The 18,736-nt window shown below is 39.0% G+C and overlaps 1 protein-coding gene across 1 annotated transcript; it reads right to left on the bottom strand.

The window, feature by feature from the left end:
* Positions 1–848: 848 nt before the first annotated feature.
* On the bottom strand, positions 849–6,122 carry LOC135477168 (potassium voltage-gated channel subfamily B member 1-like). Its single transcript, XM_064757323.1, has 2 exons — positions 5,607–6,122; positions 849–1,694 (listed from the first exon to the last, which is right to left on the bottom strand). The coding sequence occupies exons 1-2, from the start codon at positions 6,120–6,122 to the stop codon at positions 849–851; spliced, it is 1,362 nt and encodes a 453-aa protein (XP_064613393.1).
* Positions 6,123–18,736: the final 12,614 nt, after the last annotated feature.

Below are 18,736 nucleotides of genomic sequence, written 5' to 3' on the forward strand. Positions count from 1 at the left end.
ATGCAATATATAACTTCGTCACTAACAATCTTGTTTATTTCATTTAGATGTGCACGAATTAATTAAAATAAAATACACATAAAAATAGAAAATTATGCATTCATTTATAAAATATTACCTTTAATGGACGATAAATTCCGACCAAAGCTTTTTTTATAGAACAAAAAAAAATTATTGAGTACGACGTTAAACACTAGTCAAAGAAATAAATGAATAAATAAATAGTCGAACAACAAAGAAGAAAATGCTATCCTAATGGCCGTTTACCAGCCCTGAGCTGTTCCTGCATTACTTACTTACATACCTTTCTTAATATGCACCCAGATATGTGTAATGGCTCATAAGAAAATGTGCCAGAACGAAATACCAAACGCTCAGTGCTTTGTTCACTTGTTATGAGTCGTTGATGGCGGATCAGAGTCAGACTGTGTCATGCGATATTACTATGATCCCGTGTCTCCGTACCACGTGGTTACCAGGACACAACACAATTGAAAATAAAAGATATCACAAGTATGTATAAATGAATGGTTCAAAAACACGTTCAAAACAGTTCTTCACCCATTGTTGGGATTAGGTGGATTTACTTTATACCAGTTTTCAAAACAGTTCTTCACCCATTGTTGGGATTAGGTGGATTTACTTTATACCAGTTATCTCAAAACAAATCTATATTTTAAGTCCATTTGTGAGATCATGCACTGAGCAATTCGTCAGTTGTATGTATCTGGATCAGTCCATTGTTTTCAAAAAGAGGTCAATCCAGTCTTGACACTTACCAACGCGCTATGTGTCACGGTATAGCTTTATAGCGGCTCTTGTGGTCACCTCTTTAGTAAACCTTTCGCTTAAACATTCCTGAGATCTTTCTTTTCCGAATCATTTCTTTTTGCGTTGAGGTTGGTCGTGGAAGAGAAGTAAGTGTTACGAAATCTATAGTACACCCGGAAGTTTCTAGCAATGATGGGTATCAGGAGGCCAATTGTCACTATACCGGACACTGCGCATGCACCACCTATCACACAGCCTAGCGGAGATTCCGGGTAAATATCACCGTATCCAACTGTTGTCAAGGTTATAGCAGACCACCAGAAACCCTGGAAGGCGTTATTAAAGTCTTTGTTTGTACCCACCTCGGCGGAGTAGACGAGAAACCCAAACACGGCAACGTTGATAACTAAAATGTTCCCAAGGGCAAGTAACTCTCGGCTGCTCCTTTTCAGCACAATGACCAGCGTTCTAAATCCATCAGAATACCAGCCCAACCGTATAACCCGCGAAATACGAGCAAGCGTTACAATTTGCAGGAGGTGCAAAGTTTTGCTTTCCTGGAGCTTTGGTAACCAGACGGACATGTCTGAGAACATAAGACCAACCAGAATCCATCCTGGGATAAGGAAAAAAAGGTCGCTGATGAACAGGAACGATTTGAGAAAACACACGCGCTGTGGGGCAGAAACTATCCGCAAGACGACGTCGATAGTGAAAAACGTCAGGCAACAGGCGTCAGCGACGTTGAGAATAAACAGCGTTCGATCGGCGTCTTGAGTGGACGTCGTGTTACTACAGTTTTCCAGCCCGGCTTTCGGATTCCTAATCTTCTCCCGTATGGCTGACTTGATAGACGGTAAAGTGTTGATAGCATGGCATGAAATCGATAGGAGGATGAGTACAATAGAAATCAGGAACCAAACCTGCAACGACAAAATATATATATATTATATATATGTCATTTTCCAGGGTTTTTAGTTAAATATTAATGCTTCCATCGAGTGAACACTGTAGAGAATGTGGAGAAGAAAGGCAGGTGTGCTAAATTATTAAATCAGCGTTGCTTTTATTTTTTTTAAATCGATAAAGCTTTATAATTTTAGGAGATTATTTATGCGGCTGTCAATTTCCATGTTACAGTTTTTTTAAAAATAAACATAACAAAGGTGGTTTTATTTGTAAACATTGACTTTGCCCCGGACATATTTCGAACGTGATACCTAATGGCAACATTCGTACCCTACCTATTGTAGTCTAGTCTATTGTATATTGACCGAAATCATATTCGGTATTCATATTTACAATTTGTCAGGTGAGAATTGGCAAGTTGCCGGTGCTCAGTTCTGCAGATGATATTACAACAGAAATGCCCGAATAAGAATTTAACTTTGAACTACAGTGGCGTGTATTGGACTATAGGAATGGACGCACAAAAACAAAGTTAAATCAGCAAGTAAAGTTTGTCTAATTGCAACATATTATTGTTATTTTTGATAACAACAACCACAATAATAATTGTAATAGCATTGTTAAAAGAGTAAGAAAAATATTGTTTTTGCCGCTGTTATTATTATTGCTGTTGGCATTACTACAGTTGGCTTCTTACACTACGTTTCTTACACTATGTTACAAAATCTTGTTAACCTTGAAGATTTGTAGAAACCTTTCCTAATGACTGTGGTTGCACTTTGACAGCCTTTTCAATACAAAATACTGCACAAAAGCGAGTAAAACCAGGGTAGGGACGACAACGTGATAGTTTGCAAATGATCACGCGTAACCGATGAAATTCAGTGAACTGTCAGTTTTTCTCAGTTACTCATACTCCGCCATCCGTAAGTCTTAAGCAGAATTAGATAATAAAAACAATCGAATGTGTATGCATTAAAATGTACTACTTAACACGGCCATTAATAATCTGATTCGTCTGGGCCTGGTTGTTCAAAGCTGTATTTAGACTTAATACTAGATTTAACTTTAAATCGAGTTTTCAGTTTTGTGCTTGACCCAATATTAATTGTGTAATTGTATATTATATACAATATTATATACAATATACAATACAATATGTATATTAGATATGAACTAAATCTGCTGCAGATTTATTTGGTTTCTGTACAACTATAATCTGGTTGCTGGGCGTTGATTAAAATTGTCAATACATCACTTGACTTAATACCAGTATTAGCTAATCCACTTTTGAACAACCGCGCCCATTGACGCTGAGTACTGCTTAACACGACTGTATTTGACTGCGTGCCTGTTTACTTACACCTAGTAAACTCTAACATCGGTATGTGTGTGATCAGGCGTTATGTTTCCTAGCACGCATGAGTGGTTAGTCATATGATATGCCTTGAGTGTGCAGGTACAAATGTATGAAAGGACGCGTACTGAAAGTACACCCTGGGATAAACGAATCCTTTCTAAAGAGTTATCGATTTCGAATTGATCTCGATTGAAACTCCGTAGCTTTTTAGTTCATCTGCTGTCAGGAGAGAGACAAAACAATAATGACGAGCCTGTTATACAGTTCTTTATATGCTTTCGTACGCATATGGAATGTCGTTATTGCATTCGTGGAATTACACAAGTAGTAGGCTTGCTAATCTTTATCCATCTTTATCCATCTTTAACGTTGTAGTACAACGTTAATCAAATGTTACACATTTTAAAAGGCATGCATTCTACATAACGGTGCTAAACATCAATAAATAATACGTAAATAAATTACTCCAGCATGCTGAGGTTACGCAAACATTTTAGAACATATTGTTACTTTACTACACATTATATCAGACTGCTGGAAAACGCAAAATATTTCATAATGTATTGTTACTTTATTACACATTATATCAGACTGCTGGGAAACGCAAAACATTTCATAATATATTGTTACTTTATTACACATTATATCAGACTGCTGGGAAACGCAAAACATTTCATAATATATTGTTACTTTATTACACATTATATCAGACTGCTGGGAAGCGCAAAATATTTCATAATGTATTGTTATTTTATTACACATTATATCAGACTGCTGGGAAGCGCAAAATATTTCATAATGTATTGTTACTTTATTACACATTATATCAGACTGCTGGGAAACGCAAAATATTTTATAATATATTGCTAACATTGTTAATATATTATACATTATTCCAGCTTGTGACTGATTACTTGTTACCTCGTGCTGCTGTGTTACATTTAATGCTAATCTGTGTCGCCTGTTAAAGTAACAACAAATATTCATAATATTTGGTTAATTTGTTATATATTATGTCACACTATTAAGGTAAGGCAAATAAATTCACATTGCATCATATCATTTTATTCCTAATTACTATACTTTGTTGGAGTAATACACATTTGATAACCACGTTAAAAATATATCATATTTCATTATATTAACTTATTATAGATTACGCCAAGCAGCCAATTGATGTAAGACAGACTATTTTTTACATAAATCAGTTATTCACATGTGTACAATACATAATGTTAAGACATAAATTGCTAAACGATATGCAGCCGGAATCCAGATGTCCGAAATACCCCCTTCCACCCCCCAACATTTACAAAAATCAAAGAAAGAAAACTAAGAAAACCTTGAAAGAAATAACAGAGCGTTAGTTTGCTTAGTTAGGCTTCATATCGATTGTTTCATGGGCCATTTCTGGTGTGCACTGATTGCAGTACTGGTACATCCAGTCTGAATGGAGAAATGGAGAAAATCAGACGAGGACACAGTGGACATGAAAACCCATTAATGCACTACATACCTGAGCTGGAATAATTATAAAAATAATTACACGATTGCAATTAAACTTATGCATGCACAAGTTTAGATTATAGGGAAAAGTATCCCAGGTTTCATAGAGATAGATTTAGTACTTTAGACGAGTTTCATGGACAAAATCTGAATATATGGAAAAGTACTATTACACAAAGTCCTAAATGGGGGGTAATTATGAACACGTTTACCAAATTGCTATTAAACTTAAGCATGCACAAATTCAGATGATATGTAAGTTGTAAAGTAAGTTTCATCAAAATCAACCCAGTAGTTTAGGAGGAGATGCCTAGGCAAAATCTGAATACATGGAAAGCACTGTTGCGCAAAGTCCTAAATGGTCGTAATTATAAAAATAATTACCCGATTGTCCTTAACGTTATGCATGCACAAGTTGATAGGCAAGATGTATGGTAAGTTTCACTGAAATCAGTCTGGGAAGATATTCATGGACAAAATCGCCTCTACAGACAGACAAACGGACGAGGTGTTTCCAATATACCCCCACACCTCCCACCCAGCCCCCCTATGAACTTCGTTGAGGGGGGCATAATAAATTTTATGCAGGGAGTTGCACCTGAAAAAACTACTTGAAAAAATAGACCGAGGAGTGGGGTGTATACCGCGTAAACGAACAGGGCTGGCGGCTGGGGCAACATTTGGCCAAATTTATTTATTGATTTATATCCCTTAACTTTTATTTCGTATGACATCAGATCGGACGTTGCATCCACGTGTTCGTCCACCGTAACATCGCTTGACAGCTCTATCTTGACCTGTTGTAAAGAGTGAACACAATAGACTTCATTCGAACATGTCGATTGATATTTAATGTTCTCCCATGAATGCCATGTCTGACTAGGCCTGCTGGTTGTTCCATACCACAGTTCTTTTGTTCCCTACAGCCCCAGTATGCATGTCGCCGTGAAATCACTTTTTCATAGCCATGGGACGGGGACCTCTAAATAAATCGATGTTTACAATGGCTTCTTCTAAATCTCTAGCCAGGTAGTAAAATCACGGAATACAGGCTACTTACCTTTGCTGGAATTGACGATCTTGGATTGTCTAACAACATCCAAAGCTGCTCTTTCCAGGTGGCTTCTTTAGACAATTCATGTCTTAAGGAGGCTGTAACAGCCATTTCTTTGAGTTGCCGGAACTCCTGTTCCCGATTTCTCGCTTCACAGACGTTCCGCCAACAGCAGTCGCCGACATCTTTGTCCTCAAGGCCCCAGAATGACAATTCAGACTGCAGAGTTTTTGAACAGTGACTACCCTCTACGTGTAACGTACCTGTCCGATACAACTGCAGGACCAATCGGAAGTAGTTGGGGTCTCGGTCAAAAAAGTACTCTCCTGTGTCAGCGTTGTAAGCAGGATGAGCCCTAGACAGAGTCGGTAACCATCCAACACGGACATTATTCAATGTGCTTGATTTGGTTTGGAAAATCTTTCCCCCAATGTTAAACGTGATCATTTGGTCCATTGCAGTGTCTGTCTGACATTCACCAGAATCCATGGGTTTACTGCGGTCATTGTTGTCCGGGATCATCGCCTGATAGCTGTATATACTGTGCAATTGAAAGCCTGGTCTATCTTCCCGGTGGCTTCACATGCTCTTGTTCAGCCCCCAGCCGCTACTGGCCAATGTTATTTCCACCCATGGCTAGCTAATGCAAACAAGGACAAATGATCGTTACGGCTGAAGGCGCTATATATCGTGCTGTGACGTGTATGTTTATAAGCAGAAATCATAATGACGCCAACACACGCGCTATACGGTTGTTTCTGTCCTCACCAATCTCTCGCGTCATACATCCGCTACCGAAAGGTCGCTACCAGAAAGATACCAACAAATACCGTGTGAAGATTAAGCATCTCTATGGTAACTGTATGAACTCATCAAAAGAGTAATCACTCTGGTGCTTGAACATTCACACTCACAGCATCTGCCGAACCCTTACATCCAGCCCATGGGACATCTTTAAGCTTAGATCGCTTTCACAGATGGATATTTCCGTTCATCATTACAAACAGTAAAGCGAAATAATGGACACAACGGGAATTAAAAACATGGACGATCGGTCAAAACAAAGAACACGTTTGATAAGGACACATAAAAGCACTTTACTTGGTATGCCCTTACATAAATAAATAAATAAGTAATGAATAAATAAATAGAAGTTTAGTCCCGCATGCGGCACAAGCTGGTTCAGTAAGCTCAAGCATAACTCGTTGTAACTCATCGGGCCTTGATTGCTCAACGCGGTGGGAGGCTCGAACAAAGGCTTCAAATCAGACATCTGTATACAAGTATCAGTCGTCAACCAAAATAGACATTCAGAAATCTAGGCGTCAAAACAGATATTTGTATACATAAATCTGCCGACAACCAGAACGGGCATTCAGAGGTGGAATCTAGGGATCGAAACAGACATGTGTATGCATGTACCAGCCGTCAGCCAAAATTGACGTTCAAGGTCGTTCATCTGGGCAAGAAACACAAGGAAAAAAAAAAACAACAAACAAGATGAAAAGTCGATCTAATTAAATGGAAGGGCCTCAGTGATAAAAAGTCTGGTATTGGTAGACATGCATTTGTGTTATCAATCCCACATATCATTGTGTTCATTTCAGAGAGTATTTGTCAAGTTTTAGGGATGTAATATAGGAAGTAATTGTCATGCAACTTGCACAACACAAAGTAAAGATGTGCACATTTCAAAGCAACTATTAAAAGTGGATTGTTGCATGCAAGCTCACAATATTCAAAGTGTTTGTGTGTCGACCAGGCGGACGTGCATTCTATCTGAACTGAAATTTTCAACGTCTTTGTTAGACTGAGTGTGCATTAAACCGTTTGGTTGATGCCGTGTGACTTTTAATGGTATGATATGGTTCCGTTGGAAAACTGATAGTTAATTAATTAGCGGCTATTCACTTTCCCACAGAATATTCAAATGGCTTGCTAAATCTGCCTTTTATCTGTTAATTCATTTTGAGCCGTTTTTGTGTGTAGTGTGAAGACTTTCGAGATATTTGAAGGTTTTACTTCGAGTTTTTGTTTGTAATTTCTGCTGTAGCCTGATGATTAGAAAACCTGAATTTGACAAAGAAGTACATGTGTATTTAATTCTAAAAGCCGGCTGATGAAATAAAATAGCACGTCTGCTGTAAGAGCTTAAGGCGTTATCTTTTCTATGCATGCGGGCTTGATTTACTAAATTAACAACCCCCCCCCCCAAAAAAAAAAAAAAATAACAAATGCCACACAGATAAAAAAAATGAGACTCCTTTGCTCCTTTGCTCCTTTGCTTCAACTCCTTTGCTCCTATACATAAAGGCAGTTTTACAAGGGCTGTATTAAGTTCGCCCCAGTTGTATTTGTCATTATTCTATCCACACCTGTCTCCTTTCCGTATGTTGTCGATTTTTTTCAAGGATCAACTGTTTGTCGTCGTTTCTCCAATACTTAATACATGTCTATTCATTCGGCGCTAAAGATAGTGTCGTCTACGAGTCAGATCAGCCATGCGTTGAATGGCGGATAATCATGCCAATGTCCTCCTATGACCAAAGTCAGTGCAGGTGTAATGAACAAATCATTGAAATATTTTCCTGTTGTTAAATGGTGTAAATCCATGATTAATGCCGCTGTTATCAGCTGCATATTTGTTATAGATGGGGAATGTAGAGCACGGCTTCTCATCGTGGTCCATGCAGTACCTTGGGGATAAGAATGTAGCTCAGACAATAAAATCAGCCACCCAGGGGACTCGTCGCTGCTCTGGATGTACTCTCTATAATGTAGGCCTACGTCTTCTATAGTATTGATCAGGCGACATAGGCAAAGGCGATAGGTGGCGTGTAATTTGCTATCATTTCAGCATTTACATGAACAGCTAGAATAAAACCTTTAATGAAGGTAAACTGGCAAGAGACCGTATTTCAACTGTTACGTGTGATCATTTGCCAACTGTCATATCGTCGTGGCTTCCCTGGTTTAATAGTGATTAAATGTTCTGAGGGAGATTTTTAATCAATATCAGAAACAGAAAAGGCATTAGGACAGATCCCTGTGGAACTCCAGCAAAAAGTTGCTTTAGGTCTGAATGGAATTCAATCAATACAACTTGTTTCTTTCCGTTGGTCAAGGCAACTTTCAAACCAGGTATGGAGTTTATAATTCATTCTAAAAGAAGATAATTTGGCCAGAATGCCTTTATGCTCAAACAAAAGCTTTCCAGATGTTACAATATATAAAGTAAATTTTCTTTCCCTCATCCAAGGCTTTATCAATATCAAAATACAAATCAGGGAGCTGTGTAACCGTTGATTTTGACGATAAAAACCATACTGATAAAGAGTAATACTTGAGTGAAAGTAATCAAAAACTTGGCGGAATACTAGACGTTCAAAAAACTTTTACTAGCACAGCTTAAACGAGGAATCAGTCTAAAGTTTCTTGCTTCGGAGCTGTTTCCAGATGTGAGAATGGGTGTTACATTTGCTAATTCCCTTGAAGACGGGAATATACCAGAGTCTAAAGCGTGGTTTGAGAGGATTGATAGTATTGGAGGTATTTCATTTCTGGTTTCAAAAAAGCATTTTTCACAAATTCCGTCTGGTCCTGGAGCCTTGAATATGTCATTAGGTTAAAGCTCTCCAAGGACATCATCGGGCTGAACGGTGGTGTTAGGTAGTGGGGAGCCCGATGTCAGTGAACGATCGGGTAGAATCGTTGACTTTTCTGCTCTCACTGGCCATACAGAAGCTTTGGTGGCAATATTAAAAGTGCTAGGTTCGTTTGCGATCACCTGTCGCACTAATAAGGGACGCAAATCTTTTTGCCACTCGTGGGAAAGTTCGTCAGTAACGTGCCAGCTGTCGGTGGTTTAAATCAGGCAATCATCTGACCTCGATGGTATGTGTTTAAAGCCTAAGGTATGGCGGACTTCAACAATTAATAAATCAATAATGTGTATAATCCGGCACAAGGTAAGGAATTAGGCAGATCAATGTGGACATTTCCATGCCACTCCAGTGAGGATTTGATGAGAAGTTTTAAAAGTTAGCCACTGAGGTTATTTTCAGAGAATAGAGCAATTGGATAATTTTAAATGTTCGGATTTTTAAAAACATAATAAATGCAATAACTTTCTGATCGATACACTCAATAACACAGTGAAGAACATAAATGTTATGGATTAAACACAGTAAAAGTTATAAGATAACAAAGTCAGATGGGCTAGATATAGACTTGTTTTGTTTCTGTATTTCTGTAGGTCGACATTCAAAAGGTATTATGCAAGGTGTTGTTAAATACAATCTTAATATCTGACGCCGTGGAACTCAATCTTGTTCAGTAGATTTGAGGTATTTTGGGGTTCCCTCATCAGCGACAGTTTTAAGTCAGGTTACTTTGTACACTCCCGTTTCATCCTGCTAAAAACTTGACAGCTGTCGTATTAGAAATGAAGGTTGAATGAAAATGTATATTATTATCCTCTAACATAAAGTTGTGAATCCTCTCCAGTCTCCAGTCAATCCTATCTTCTTAATACAGCAAAAATATTTTTCGGATTTTCAGGAATGGATATGGCATGAAGGAGGCCTTCCGACTAAAAAACCGACTACATGATTCAAACTTTTGTGAAGGGAAGAAGGCACTAGGCTAAAGGTTTCCTAAGCACTGTTTTGTAACGATTCGCCACGTAGAATACAAGTATGTAAACAGAAGCAGTCAAAGCGTTGCCGATAGACCTATGTTTATTAAGAACAAGTAATGGATACGCATGCAACATTCCGCACATCTTTCCAGCATTTTAGGAAACTGCTGACTGCTTTTTTTTTTACATGAATCTGTCCTATTTGTCTTACTTTATGCATTTTCTTTTTCGAACTGCACAGAACATCGTACTGAAATTGGACGGGAATTTTTGAACAGGAGCATACATCATGATTAACAACTTGTATCTGAATGTCTTGTTTTGACACTATAGATCAGTGTGCGATACAGATTTGCGGAATTGCAGATGGTGTGTAACATATGGCAGATGATGTGTAACAACACCTTTGTGAGCTCTCTCACCATACTCATACACCAGTTTTATGACGAAGCTTGTTAGGGCTTGTTTACCAGTCCATTACAGGTGATCAGCTGTCACACCGGTATTATGTTCCTCACTAATTGCCAGGTCTGTGAAGGATAAATGATGTGTGTGACCTGGTAAACACCCCACCTGTTGGTCTTTGATGTCACCGCCGTCTTCTCTGGCTTGTTTGTATGTCCTGGAACTGAAAGCCATCCACTGATTATGTACGAAAGTGCACAGATGCTTTGCTGAATGCTTTGTTGAGACCCGTGTACAAAGCCTGGCTTTAGACCCAGTGGTTAATATCCCTGGTGTTTCCAATTACTTACAATGAAAAGATTGACTCAGGGTAGCCGATTACTCAAATAAACCACTGTATATACATTTATAAATGTGGACCTGTTGGAGGCCATACAATAAAGAATCTCCTAAAGATAATACAGTTGGTCAAAGTTGGCCTCGGATGAGTGTCCTTGATGCAGCCGATCAGTCCCCACAAAGGCTCGTTTGCTGGACATGCAGGGTTGTTATGTGAAGTTCCCTCAAATACCCGTTTGCTGGACATGTGGGGCTGTTATGTGAAGTTCCCTCAAAGGCCCGTTTGCTGGACATGTTGGATGTGAAGTACCCTCAAAGGCCCATTTGCTGGACATGTAGGGCTGTTATGTCATCCTGCTATAACTTGCTGAAAGTTATCACAAATATAATTTCTTTGAGAGCACTACTTTATTGGTAAAGTTCTGGATATTGAAGGAAGAAATGATAAAAATGATATTGAAACCCGCTGAGTACTTCTTCTCCCAAAAACCGGTTAGTCGCAAACTAACATGTTAGTTAAAGAAAAAATGATGATGTCACGCCGTCTCTACAGGGAGACTTATACTGTGGTGCCGGTGTTTACAGAGAAATGCTTCTTTTTCTCTTTAGGTGCAATATACTGAAAATTATTTGCTTAACTTTGCCTCGTGCGATTTAGCACGCTATAGTCAGCACTCAGACACTTTGTCAGCACTCATGGAGACAACATGACGACGTAATATGAGCGCCCTGTCAATAACTTTTATCCGCTCTTCATTTCTTCTTCTCAGTGAGATACACAGGGAAAAAGACAATTTAATGAAGAGCGAATGAAAATACCCGAATATAATGATTTTCAATCTTCTTGTCTGGAACTCTCTCTTAAGCTGAGAAATCGATTGTACAATGATTACACTGTACTCAGCGGATCAGCTCAGCTATTGACGTTACTTTTTCCCGTACTGTGTTGGTATAAGGCTTTGCACTGTGCCTCGTTGTTATTTGGAATTCTACACGCCACTGGTTAATGCTGACATGGATGTCTGTTTTCTCTCAAAACTCCAACTCGTTGGTGTTGTATAATCATCAGGCCATTGCCATTCCGTGTTGTGTACATTTGCATTTCTGATTTAATTCTTGTGAACATGTCCAATGTGGTTAAAACCCTCCCGATACGATTAATTATTCGTCTGTTCTCGAAAAAAGGTGTTGTGTTACATGTTTGGCATGCTGTTACGAACCGTGTCTTTAAACATTGTATTATATTTTTTTTATTTTTTTTTAGTTTATTTTTTATTTCAGTCGAGCGTCCTCGAGGCTTTGGTGTTTATGAGTTTAGTGTCATTGTAAGCCATGATGAACATTCTGGAAATGTGTCGGTGTTGTAAACATGTTTTCGATCAAACCATCCAGAATTTTCTTTAGTCTATAAATATGAGCGTCTAGTTGTGAAGCTCCCAGTCTTTTAATCAAGTGCACTTGAAAGAAGTCATTTATTCAAGTCCATGTGAGAGCAGTCATATTTACTGTCATTCACTGTGAAAGATTTTGCTGGGTTTGGAGATATCGGCTTTCACGGCATTCGTTATTTTCTGTACGCAACACTTTGTGAGCTAGTGTTTCGCCACTTGCTCAGTTTACCCAGAAAGTGACTTTGTGTATATGTCCGTGGTGTGAAACACACATCGACAGCTCGGCATCAAGAACGATACTGTCAGCCTGAGCAGTGGGGGAATAAGCCACTTATTGGACTGTCATCCGAAGATTGAGGAATTCATCTTCTCTGTGGATTCTATATTTACGTGGACTGCCTCGCCTTTGGAAGCCGGAATATTCTGTTCGGATTTGGGCGCAGTAAGAGACCATATATTTTGTAATTTTTTTGTATTGTTTTGTGTATTGTTGTCGGTTGCAATATTTGTCTAGTTTGGTTAAATGTATGTATTGAACATATTCAAGAGTCTTCGTGTTTCTTTGTTTGATCTTTTGTAAGGCATATCGCTGACTCGAAAGTTAATTGAGCAATTTGTTTCTCATCTTTTTTCTCCGAACCCTTACAATACTATCGCCTTGGCATTTTTTAAAACCCATGAATACTGAAGGTTTTAAATCCAGTGATGAATTGTTAGTGGCAGGTTTTAAATCTATGCGTCGAAACAGACATTCGTATAGCAGCATTCAACCAAATGGACGTTCCAGGTAAAGAATTGCACGACCACTTCCCAAGTTGACGATTAACACAAACTAGCAAAGAATTAAGAAAACATATGAAGTACGAAATTAGGACAGAGTCAAGCAAAGAGAAGCAGTCAACAGTTTAAAATGATGTTGGAAAGACGCAATGCATAAACTACGCGAATAAGTGAAATCAGCATTCAAATTGTGTATCATGCTAGTCCATAAGTTGTCGGTAATAACATATGTAGCTCAGTTCCACCTTGATTGCAACTGTTCACATATCCAGCATGTGACGATCTTGTTGAACACGATGAAGATATTGCCCCTTGCCGAGGGATAAGAAGTAGAAACAGTCATGAAGCAAAGCGTACTAATTAAATATATCAACAATTAATTTTTGGTGTTTACTGAAAATAAGTATTAAAAGATATAGCAGCCTCTATGAACAGCCTAACTGGATACCTCATCTAAACTGTGGACATGTGTGAACAAATGGATGGATGACTGAATGATAAGGTTTAGTACAATAATAGCAGTATTTCAGACACCTCGAGGGGGTACAGATTAGAACCAGTAACTAGAATGCAAAGAAAACAAGATAAACACGTTTATCACGAGCTATACGAAAAAGAAAACAAGTTTTAATTTTTTTTCAAATTTTTAACAAAGTTAAAATTTGAAAACAATGCTAAATATCCACTTATACATGTTTTTGTATGTGCAGTATATCTTATGATATAACCACATGATAAATCTGGCGGTAGGCAACGACCAAATAAACAAACTAATGGAAAAATAATAATTGAAGCCTGACAATTCAAGACAGAGTCGACTGTATAGCATCATCTCAGCCTATCGGGGTTACACAGTCGACCAAAATATGTTTGATGGCTTGTCACCCTCAATAAGGTAATGCCCCTATGGAGATTAAAATGTGTGCTAGATGAGAAGGTCAACTACGACATCTCGTTAGGATATCTGGTCTCTTGAAGACATACCTGGAGTGCAGGAATTATAAAGTCATTGGTGAACGCTTACATGGTCGTTCCCATTCCTCCTGGGATAGGCGAGGGATATACGATGTAAATCAGACTAAACAATTTGTACCTTAGATACGAGCAGGGCAGCTTTACTCTCGCTTTGTACGCCTGTGTTTCCTGGGTTTCCAATCCAACTTGGTATTCAACGAGATATAACGTCCTTACCTCTGTTAATTAAATGTGTGGGGGGAGGCCAGTATTTCAAGCTGTGGATGCCCTGTAGTGAAGACTTCGAAGCATGGTGTTTTCATGGGTCCCCCGTCGTTGTCGTAGCTGTCGTTGTCAGATCTTATCTCATAACTACTACAACATCACAGAAAGTAAATATACAACAGAGACGACAGCGTGATAACTGGCAGATCTAGCATCGCCACCTCTTAGCTAAACATAGTCAGTGTTCAAACTGATGTAATGTCACTGAAATACAAGTTTATAAAGCCATTTTACGGTAAAACTATCTATCGTAACAAAATGAACTCAACTGAAGAGCAGCAGTTGATTACCTGCTGAGCAATTTTCGCTTTCACGGTAGCATTGATATCTGGTCACCTGGAAGCTTCATCAAGGATATCTGGATGAATGATCTGGCTGCTAATGTTTTCATTTTACCCTTATGACTTACAATAGGCACGTTTTTTTTACATTAAATTTTCTGGGGTTCCGCAGGGCAATTCTCATGTTATCGCTTTCTTTTTCAGTTTTGGGCCACAATTATCAAACATCTAGAAGCCTACGTTTGTGATAGAAAATTAAATATGACCACATTCGCCAATGCAATTTAAAGCACTTGATGATCCTTTTGGATACTGCCTGACGTTGTGACCCATAAAGTGATTTGAAGTGAATTTGATCTGCACAATGCTTTAAACTAGTCGCTTTTATCATTGCTTAATTCAGATTCTTTAAAAAAAAAATAAAGTAAATTTGGAGACATCGGTGTAAAGTGTGTTTGTATGGAGAGGATGCAAAATGATGTAAAGTAGTGATTTTGATTTGGCTAATTGAGATTCATTAAATATAAACATGATGGAAATTTCATAGTTTACGTTAGGGGAGAGCGGGAGCGTTTGGGGTAAACCATTACCACCAACTAGGAACATCACAAATTTCCTGACAATGTCGAAACCGATATCAGCAGAAGTTCTGCTGATCTTCACAGATCTAAAATCTTCACAGCGATTTACCGAAATTAACTGTTATTTGTTTTCTTTGTGGTCTTACTACAGCATAGCCCTTACATTTAAGTATGTTACGATGTACGATTTGGATTACCATCTCAATGACGAAATGAACGAAACAAAACCTTGGAATCAATTATTGCTGAAAAGCCAGATAGCTTCTGTCACGTCAGACAACCGTTACATGTCGTGTAAGTTAAACGTCTAAATAAATCTACAGCATTATTTGTTGTTAATGAAGACGATGCCGAAGAAGAGTCTCAGGGCTCCTTAGATGTATGACTTTTCAGAAGTCGGTGAATCTTGGCGCTTAGCATTAAGAGGGGAGAGCAATTAAAAAGGACTGATTAACCTGCTGTCAGTATAATATGACTGGATGTGGTGTCATGTCTGGTGTCTTCGGCATGATACTTCAGTGGCAGCAGCACTTTGGCGGCATGAACTCTCCCTGCCACCAGAAGACACACCTAATGACTTCTCCTCGTGATAACATTGAAAGATTGTTTAGTATATGACTTGCGCACCTGAGTGCAAGTGAACACACCAAAGTACCGTTACTGTTCCTTTGGAAACTGTCATTTTGATTTTTTTGATATATTTGATTGGTGTTTTACGCCGTCTTCAAGAATATTTCACTTATACGACGGCGGCCAGCATTATGGGTGGGTGGAAACCGGGCACAGCCCGGGGGAAACCCACGACCATCCGCAGGTTGCTGGAGGACCTTCCCACGTACGGCCGGAGAGGAAGCCAGCATGAGCTGGACTTGAACTCACAGCGACCGCATTGGTGAGAGACTCCTGGGTCATTACGCTGCGCAAGCGCACTAACCAACCTATCATTTTGACAAGCATACAATAAATCCACAGTTTCGACATCTCTAAGCGAGAAGCCGCATTCATTGGAAACATCCCTTGTTAATTGTGGAACCGTACTATTGCACTCGCCTTCACGCGACATGTGTGCTCTACTATTGTACAGGATATGGAATATAAGATGCCGCTGGGGACAAGCAAGGGCTTAGACACACGAATACAATGAGATATTGGAGGCGTAAAGTCACACCACCTGAATGACTGGTCCTTGACAAAAAAAATGCGCTGTCGTCATCGGTCAGACAGTATTATATAGTCGACAAACAATACACTGGGAATAATGGGCTTTGTCTATACAATGCTGCCTTCACAAAGTGCGATTTGTCGTTTCCATTGTCATGATTAGTCCAATGAAAATAGGAAAAGTTGTGTTTCACATGCAACGTTCACATGACGCGATTCGTTGTATTCAACATGTCGTATGAAATAGCGCTTGTCCTGTTTTCATTGTATTCGTCGATTTCGACACATCGCAGTAATGGAAAAGTCTATCTCGCACAATGTATGTGAGGCCTTGGTATTGTCTACTGGACACCAATAGAATGGCCTCAGTGGTAATGCGTGTTAATGAATACACGTCACACTCGACCGATCAACGATCAATGTCCATAACCTCTTGCTCTTCAGTATATGATTAATAATAAATTCACATGTTGGAATCAGTATCCAGTTGACTTCACCCATTTTCCGTAAACTGTGCACCGGTATGTGTTGTTCCTGTTAAGGCATAACTTAGCATTACTCCTGCAGACATATTTATGGTGGTGACATTACTGTTTGTTAATGTCTTGGGTATGACACGAGTGGGGACTGAACCCCGGCTCTGTGTGTCGCGTGCTAAATACTATACCCACAACACCACGCAGCAAACAGCAGCCGACAACCGTAACCCATGATAACGTTACTGCTGATATACATGTACATTGCATATGAGGGAAATAACCTCGATGTGAAGGAACATTTTTTGTTTTGTTTTCTGGTTTGTTTAACACATACAGTTTTCGAAAGCTGCTTAAATTTCGCTGTTCACAGGTCACCTTTTAACTACGGTGTGCCTGACTGATTGCAAACGACTCGTATGACATACTGCTTTCGTTTTCCATCACTGCCACCATTTCACAAGCTTGACTTTCAGTAGGCTTGTTAAGGATCATCCCTTGTTTCCTCCTGAAGAACTACATAATCAGCATTCAACAATAAAAATATTTTAGGTTTTGCCTAGAATCATGTAAGACATACTCTATATAAAAACACTGCATGTGTGTAGAATATTATTAGAGACAAAGGTTGAGACGGACCTCAGTGACGTCGGGGCTGTTCAAGATTTCTGTACAAAATTGGCTATTGGTGGCAGTGATGTAAACCGAAAGGTGGAGAGCGACACATGCGATGTGAGGACTATGATCGAAACCTAACGACGCGACATGGAGCTAGCTTTTACCAAAAATGCCTTACGACAGCCAATCGATGATGTACTCAGGTTTAATCAGTTTACCTGAATGTATATATTTACTGAATTACTGAAGGTTAATAGATTATTTATTTGTGTATTTGATTGGTGTTATACGCCTTAACCAACCAACAGCTTAATACACGAATTCATATTAACCTGACATTTTATAATGTACATAACTGGTATTCTTTACAGGTTGTTACTTTTTTGTGTGTCTAGTTTGTAATTTAAAGACGACCACGCGGTATTTGACCAAAAGTCCGAGCGTGCAATATCTCTTCCATTCGACACCAACCGCACAAGGGTTTTAGTACAGTCTGTCCACTTCGCCATCTTTCCTTCTTTTACTGAGCCGACGCTGCGTCGTCTACTAGAGGATTACAGTCATGACCTTTGATGTAAAGGCCGATTTCCCCTGGCGATTGTAGCATGTGTCCACGATAAATAATGTATTTTCAGTATGATGAAGCCCGCTCATTGCAGAAGGCTTTGCCAGGGGCCAAAGTCGTCCTATCCATGAACACAAAGGATATGTCATCTGTGTCGCATATACCTATATAGTGCCAGTCTAGTAAACAGTCATGAGTCGGTTCGCCGTAACCAGGCGACCTGTCAGACTTTATTGTCCATAATAACGATGGAGTTTGGTGCATGTCAAAAACTGCTCTTCAGCATGTACCCGTAGTGAAATTCAAGAAGCATAACAGAGAGATCTAGCATATCTCTATACATATTTGTAAAGTTATGCAGTTTTACGTGATTATAAAAATAAAACAATAGCACTTTGTTTATACTAGCCAGTTTGTATAAATGGAATGTCTCATGCTATTAACTCTGAAGTATAAAGTTACCCTGTGTATTGGCAGTTTAGTACGGTATTTAGTTTGGGCCCGGTTTTGTAATAGACTGGTATTAAGATTTTGAGCGTAACGTTTAAATGCAATTGTGAACAACCGGCCCTAGGACGTAATCGAGAAAAAGAGAAGAAAGCAAGGACACCCGAAACAACGACGGCTGTTTGACTTTTGCTTGGGGTTGATTGAATGTGTG

Source organism: Liolophura sinensis, chromosome 10 (assembly GCF_032854445.1).
Source record: "Liolophura sinensis isolate JHLJ2023 chromosome 10, CUHK_Ljap_v2, whole genome shotgun sequence".
NCBI lineage: Eukaryota > Metazoa > Mollusca > Polyplacophora > Chitonida > Chitonidae > Liolophura > Liolophura sinensis.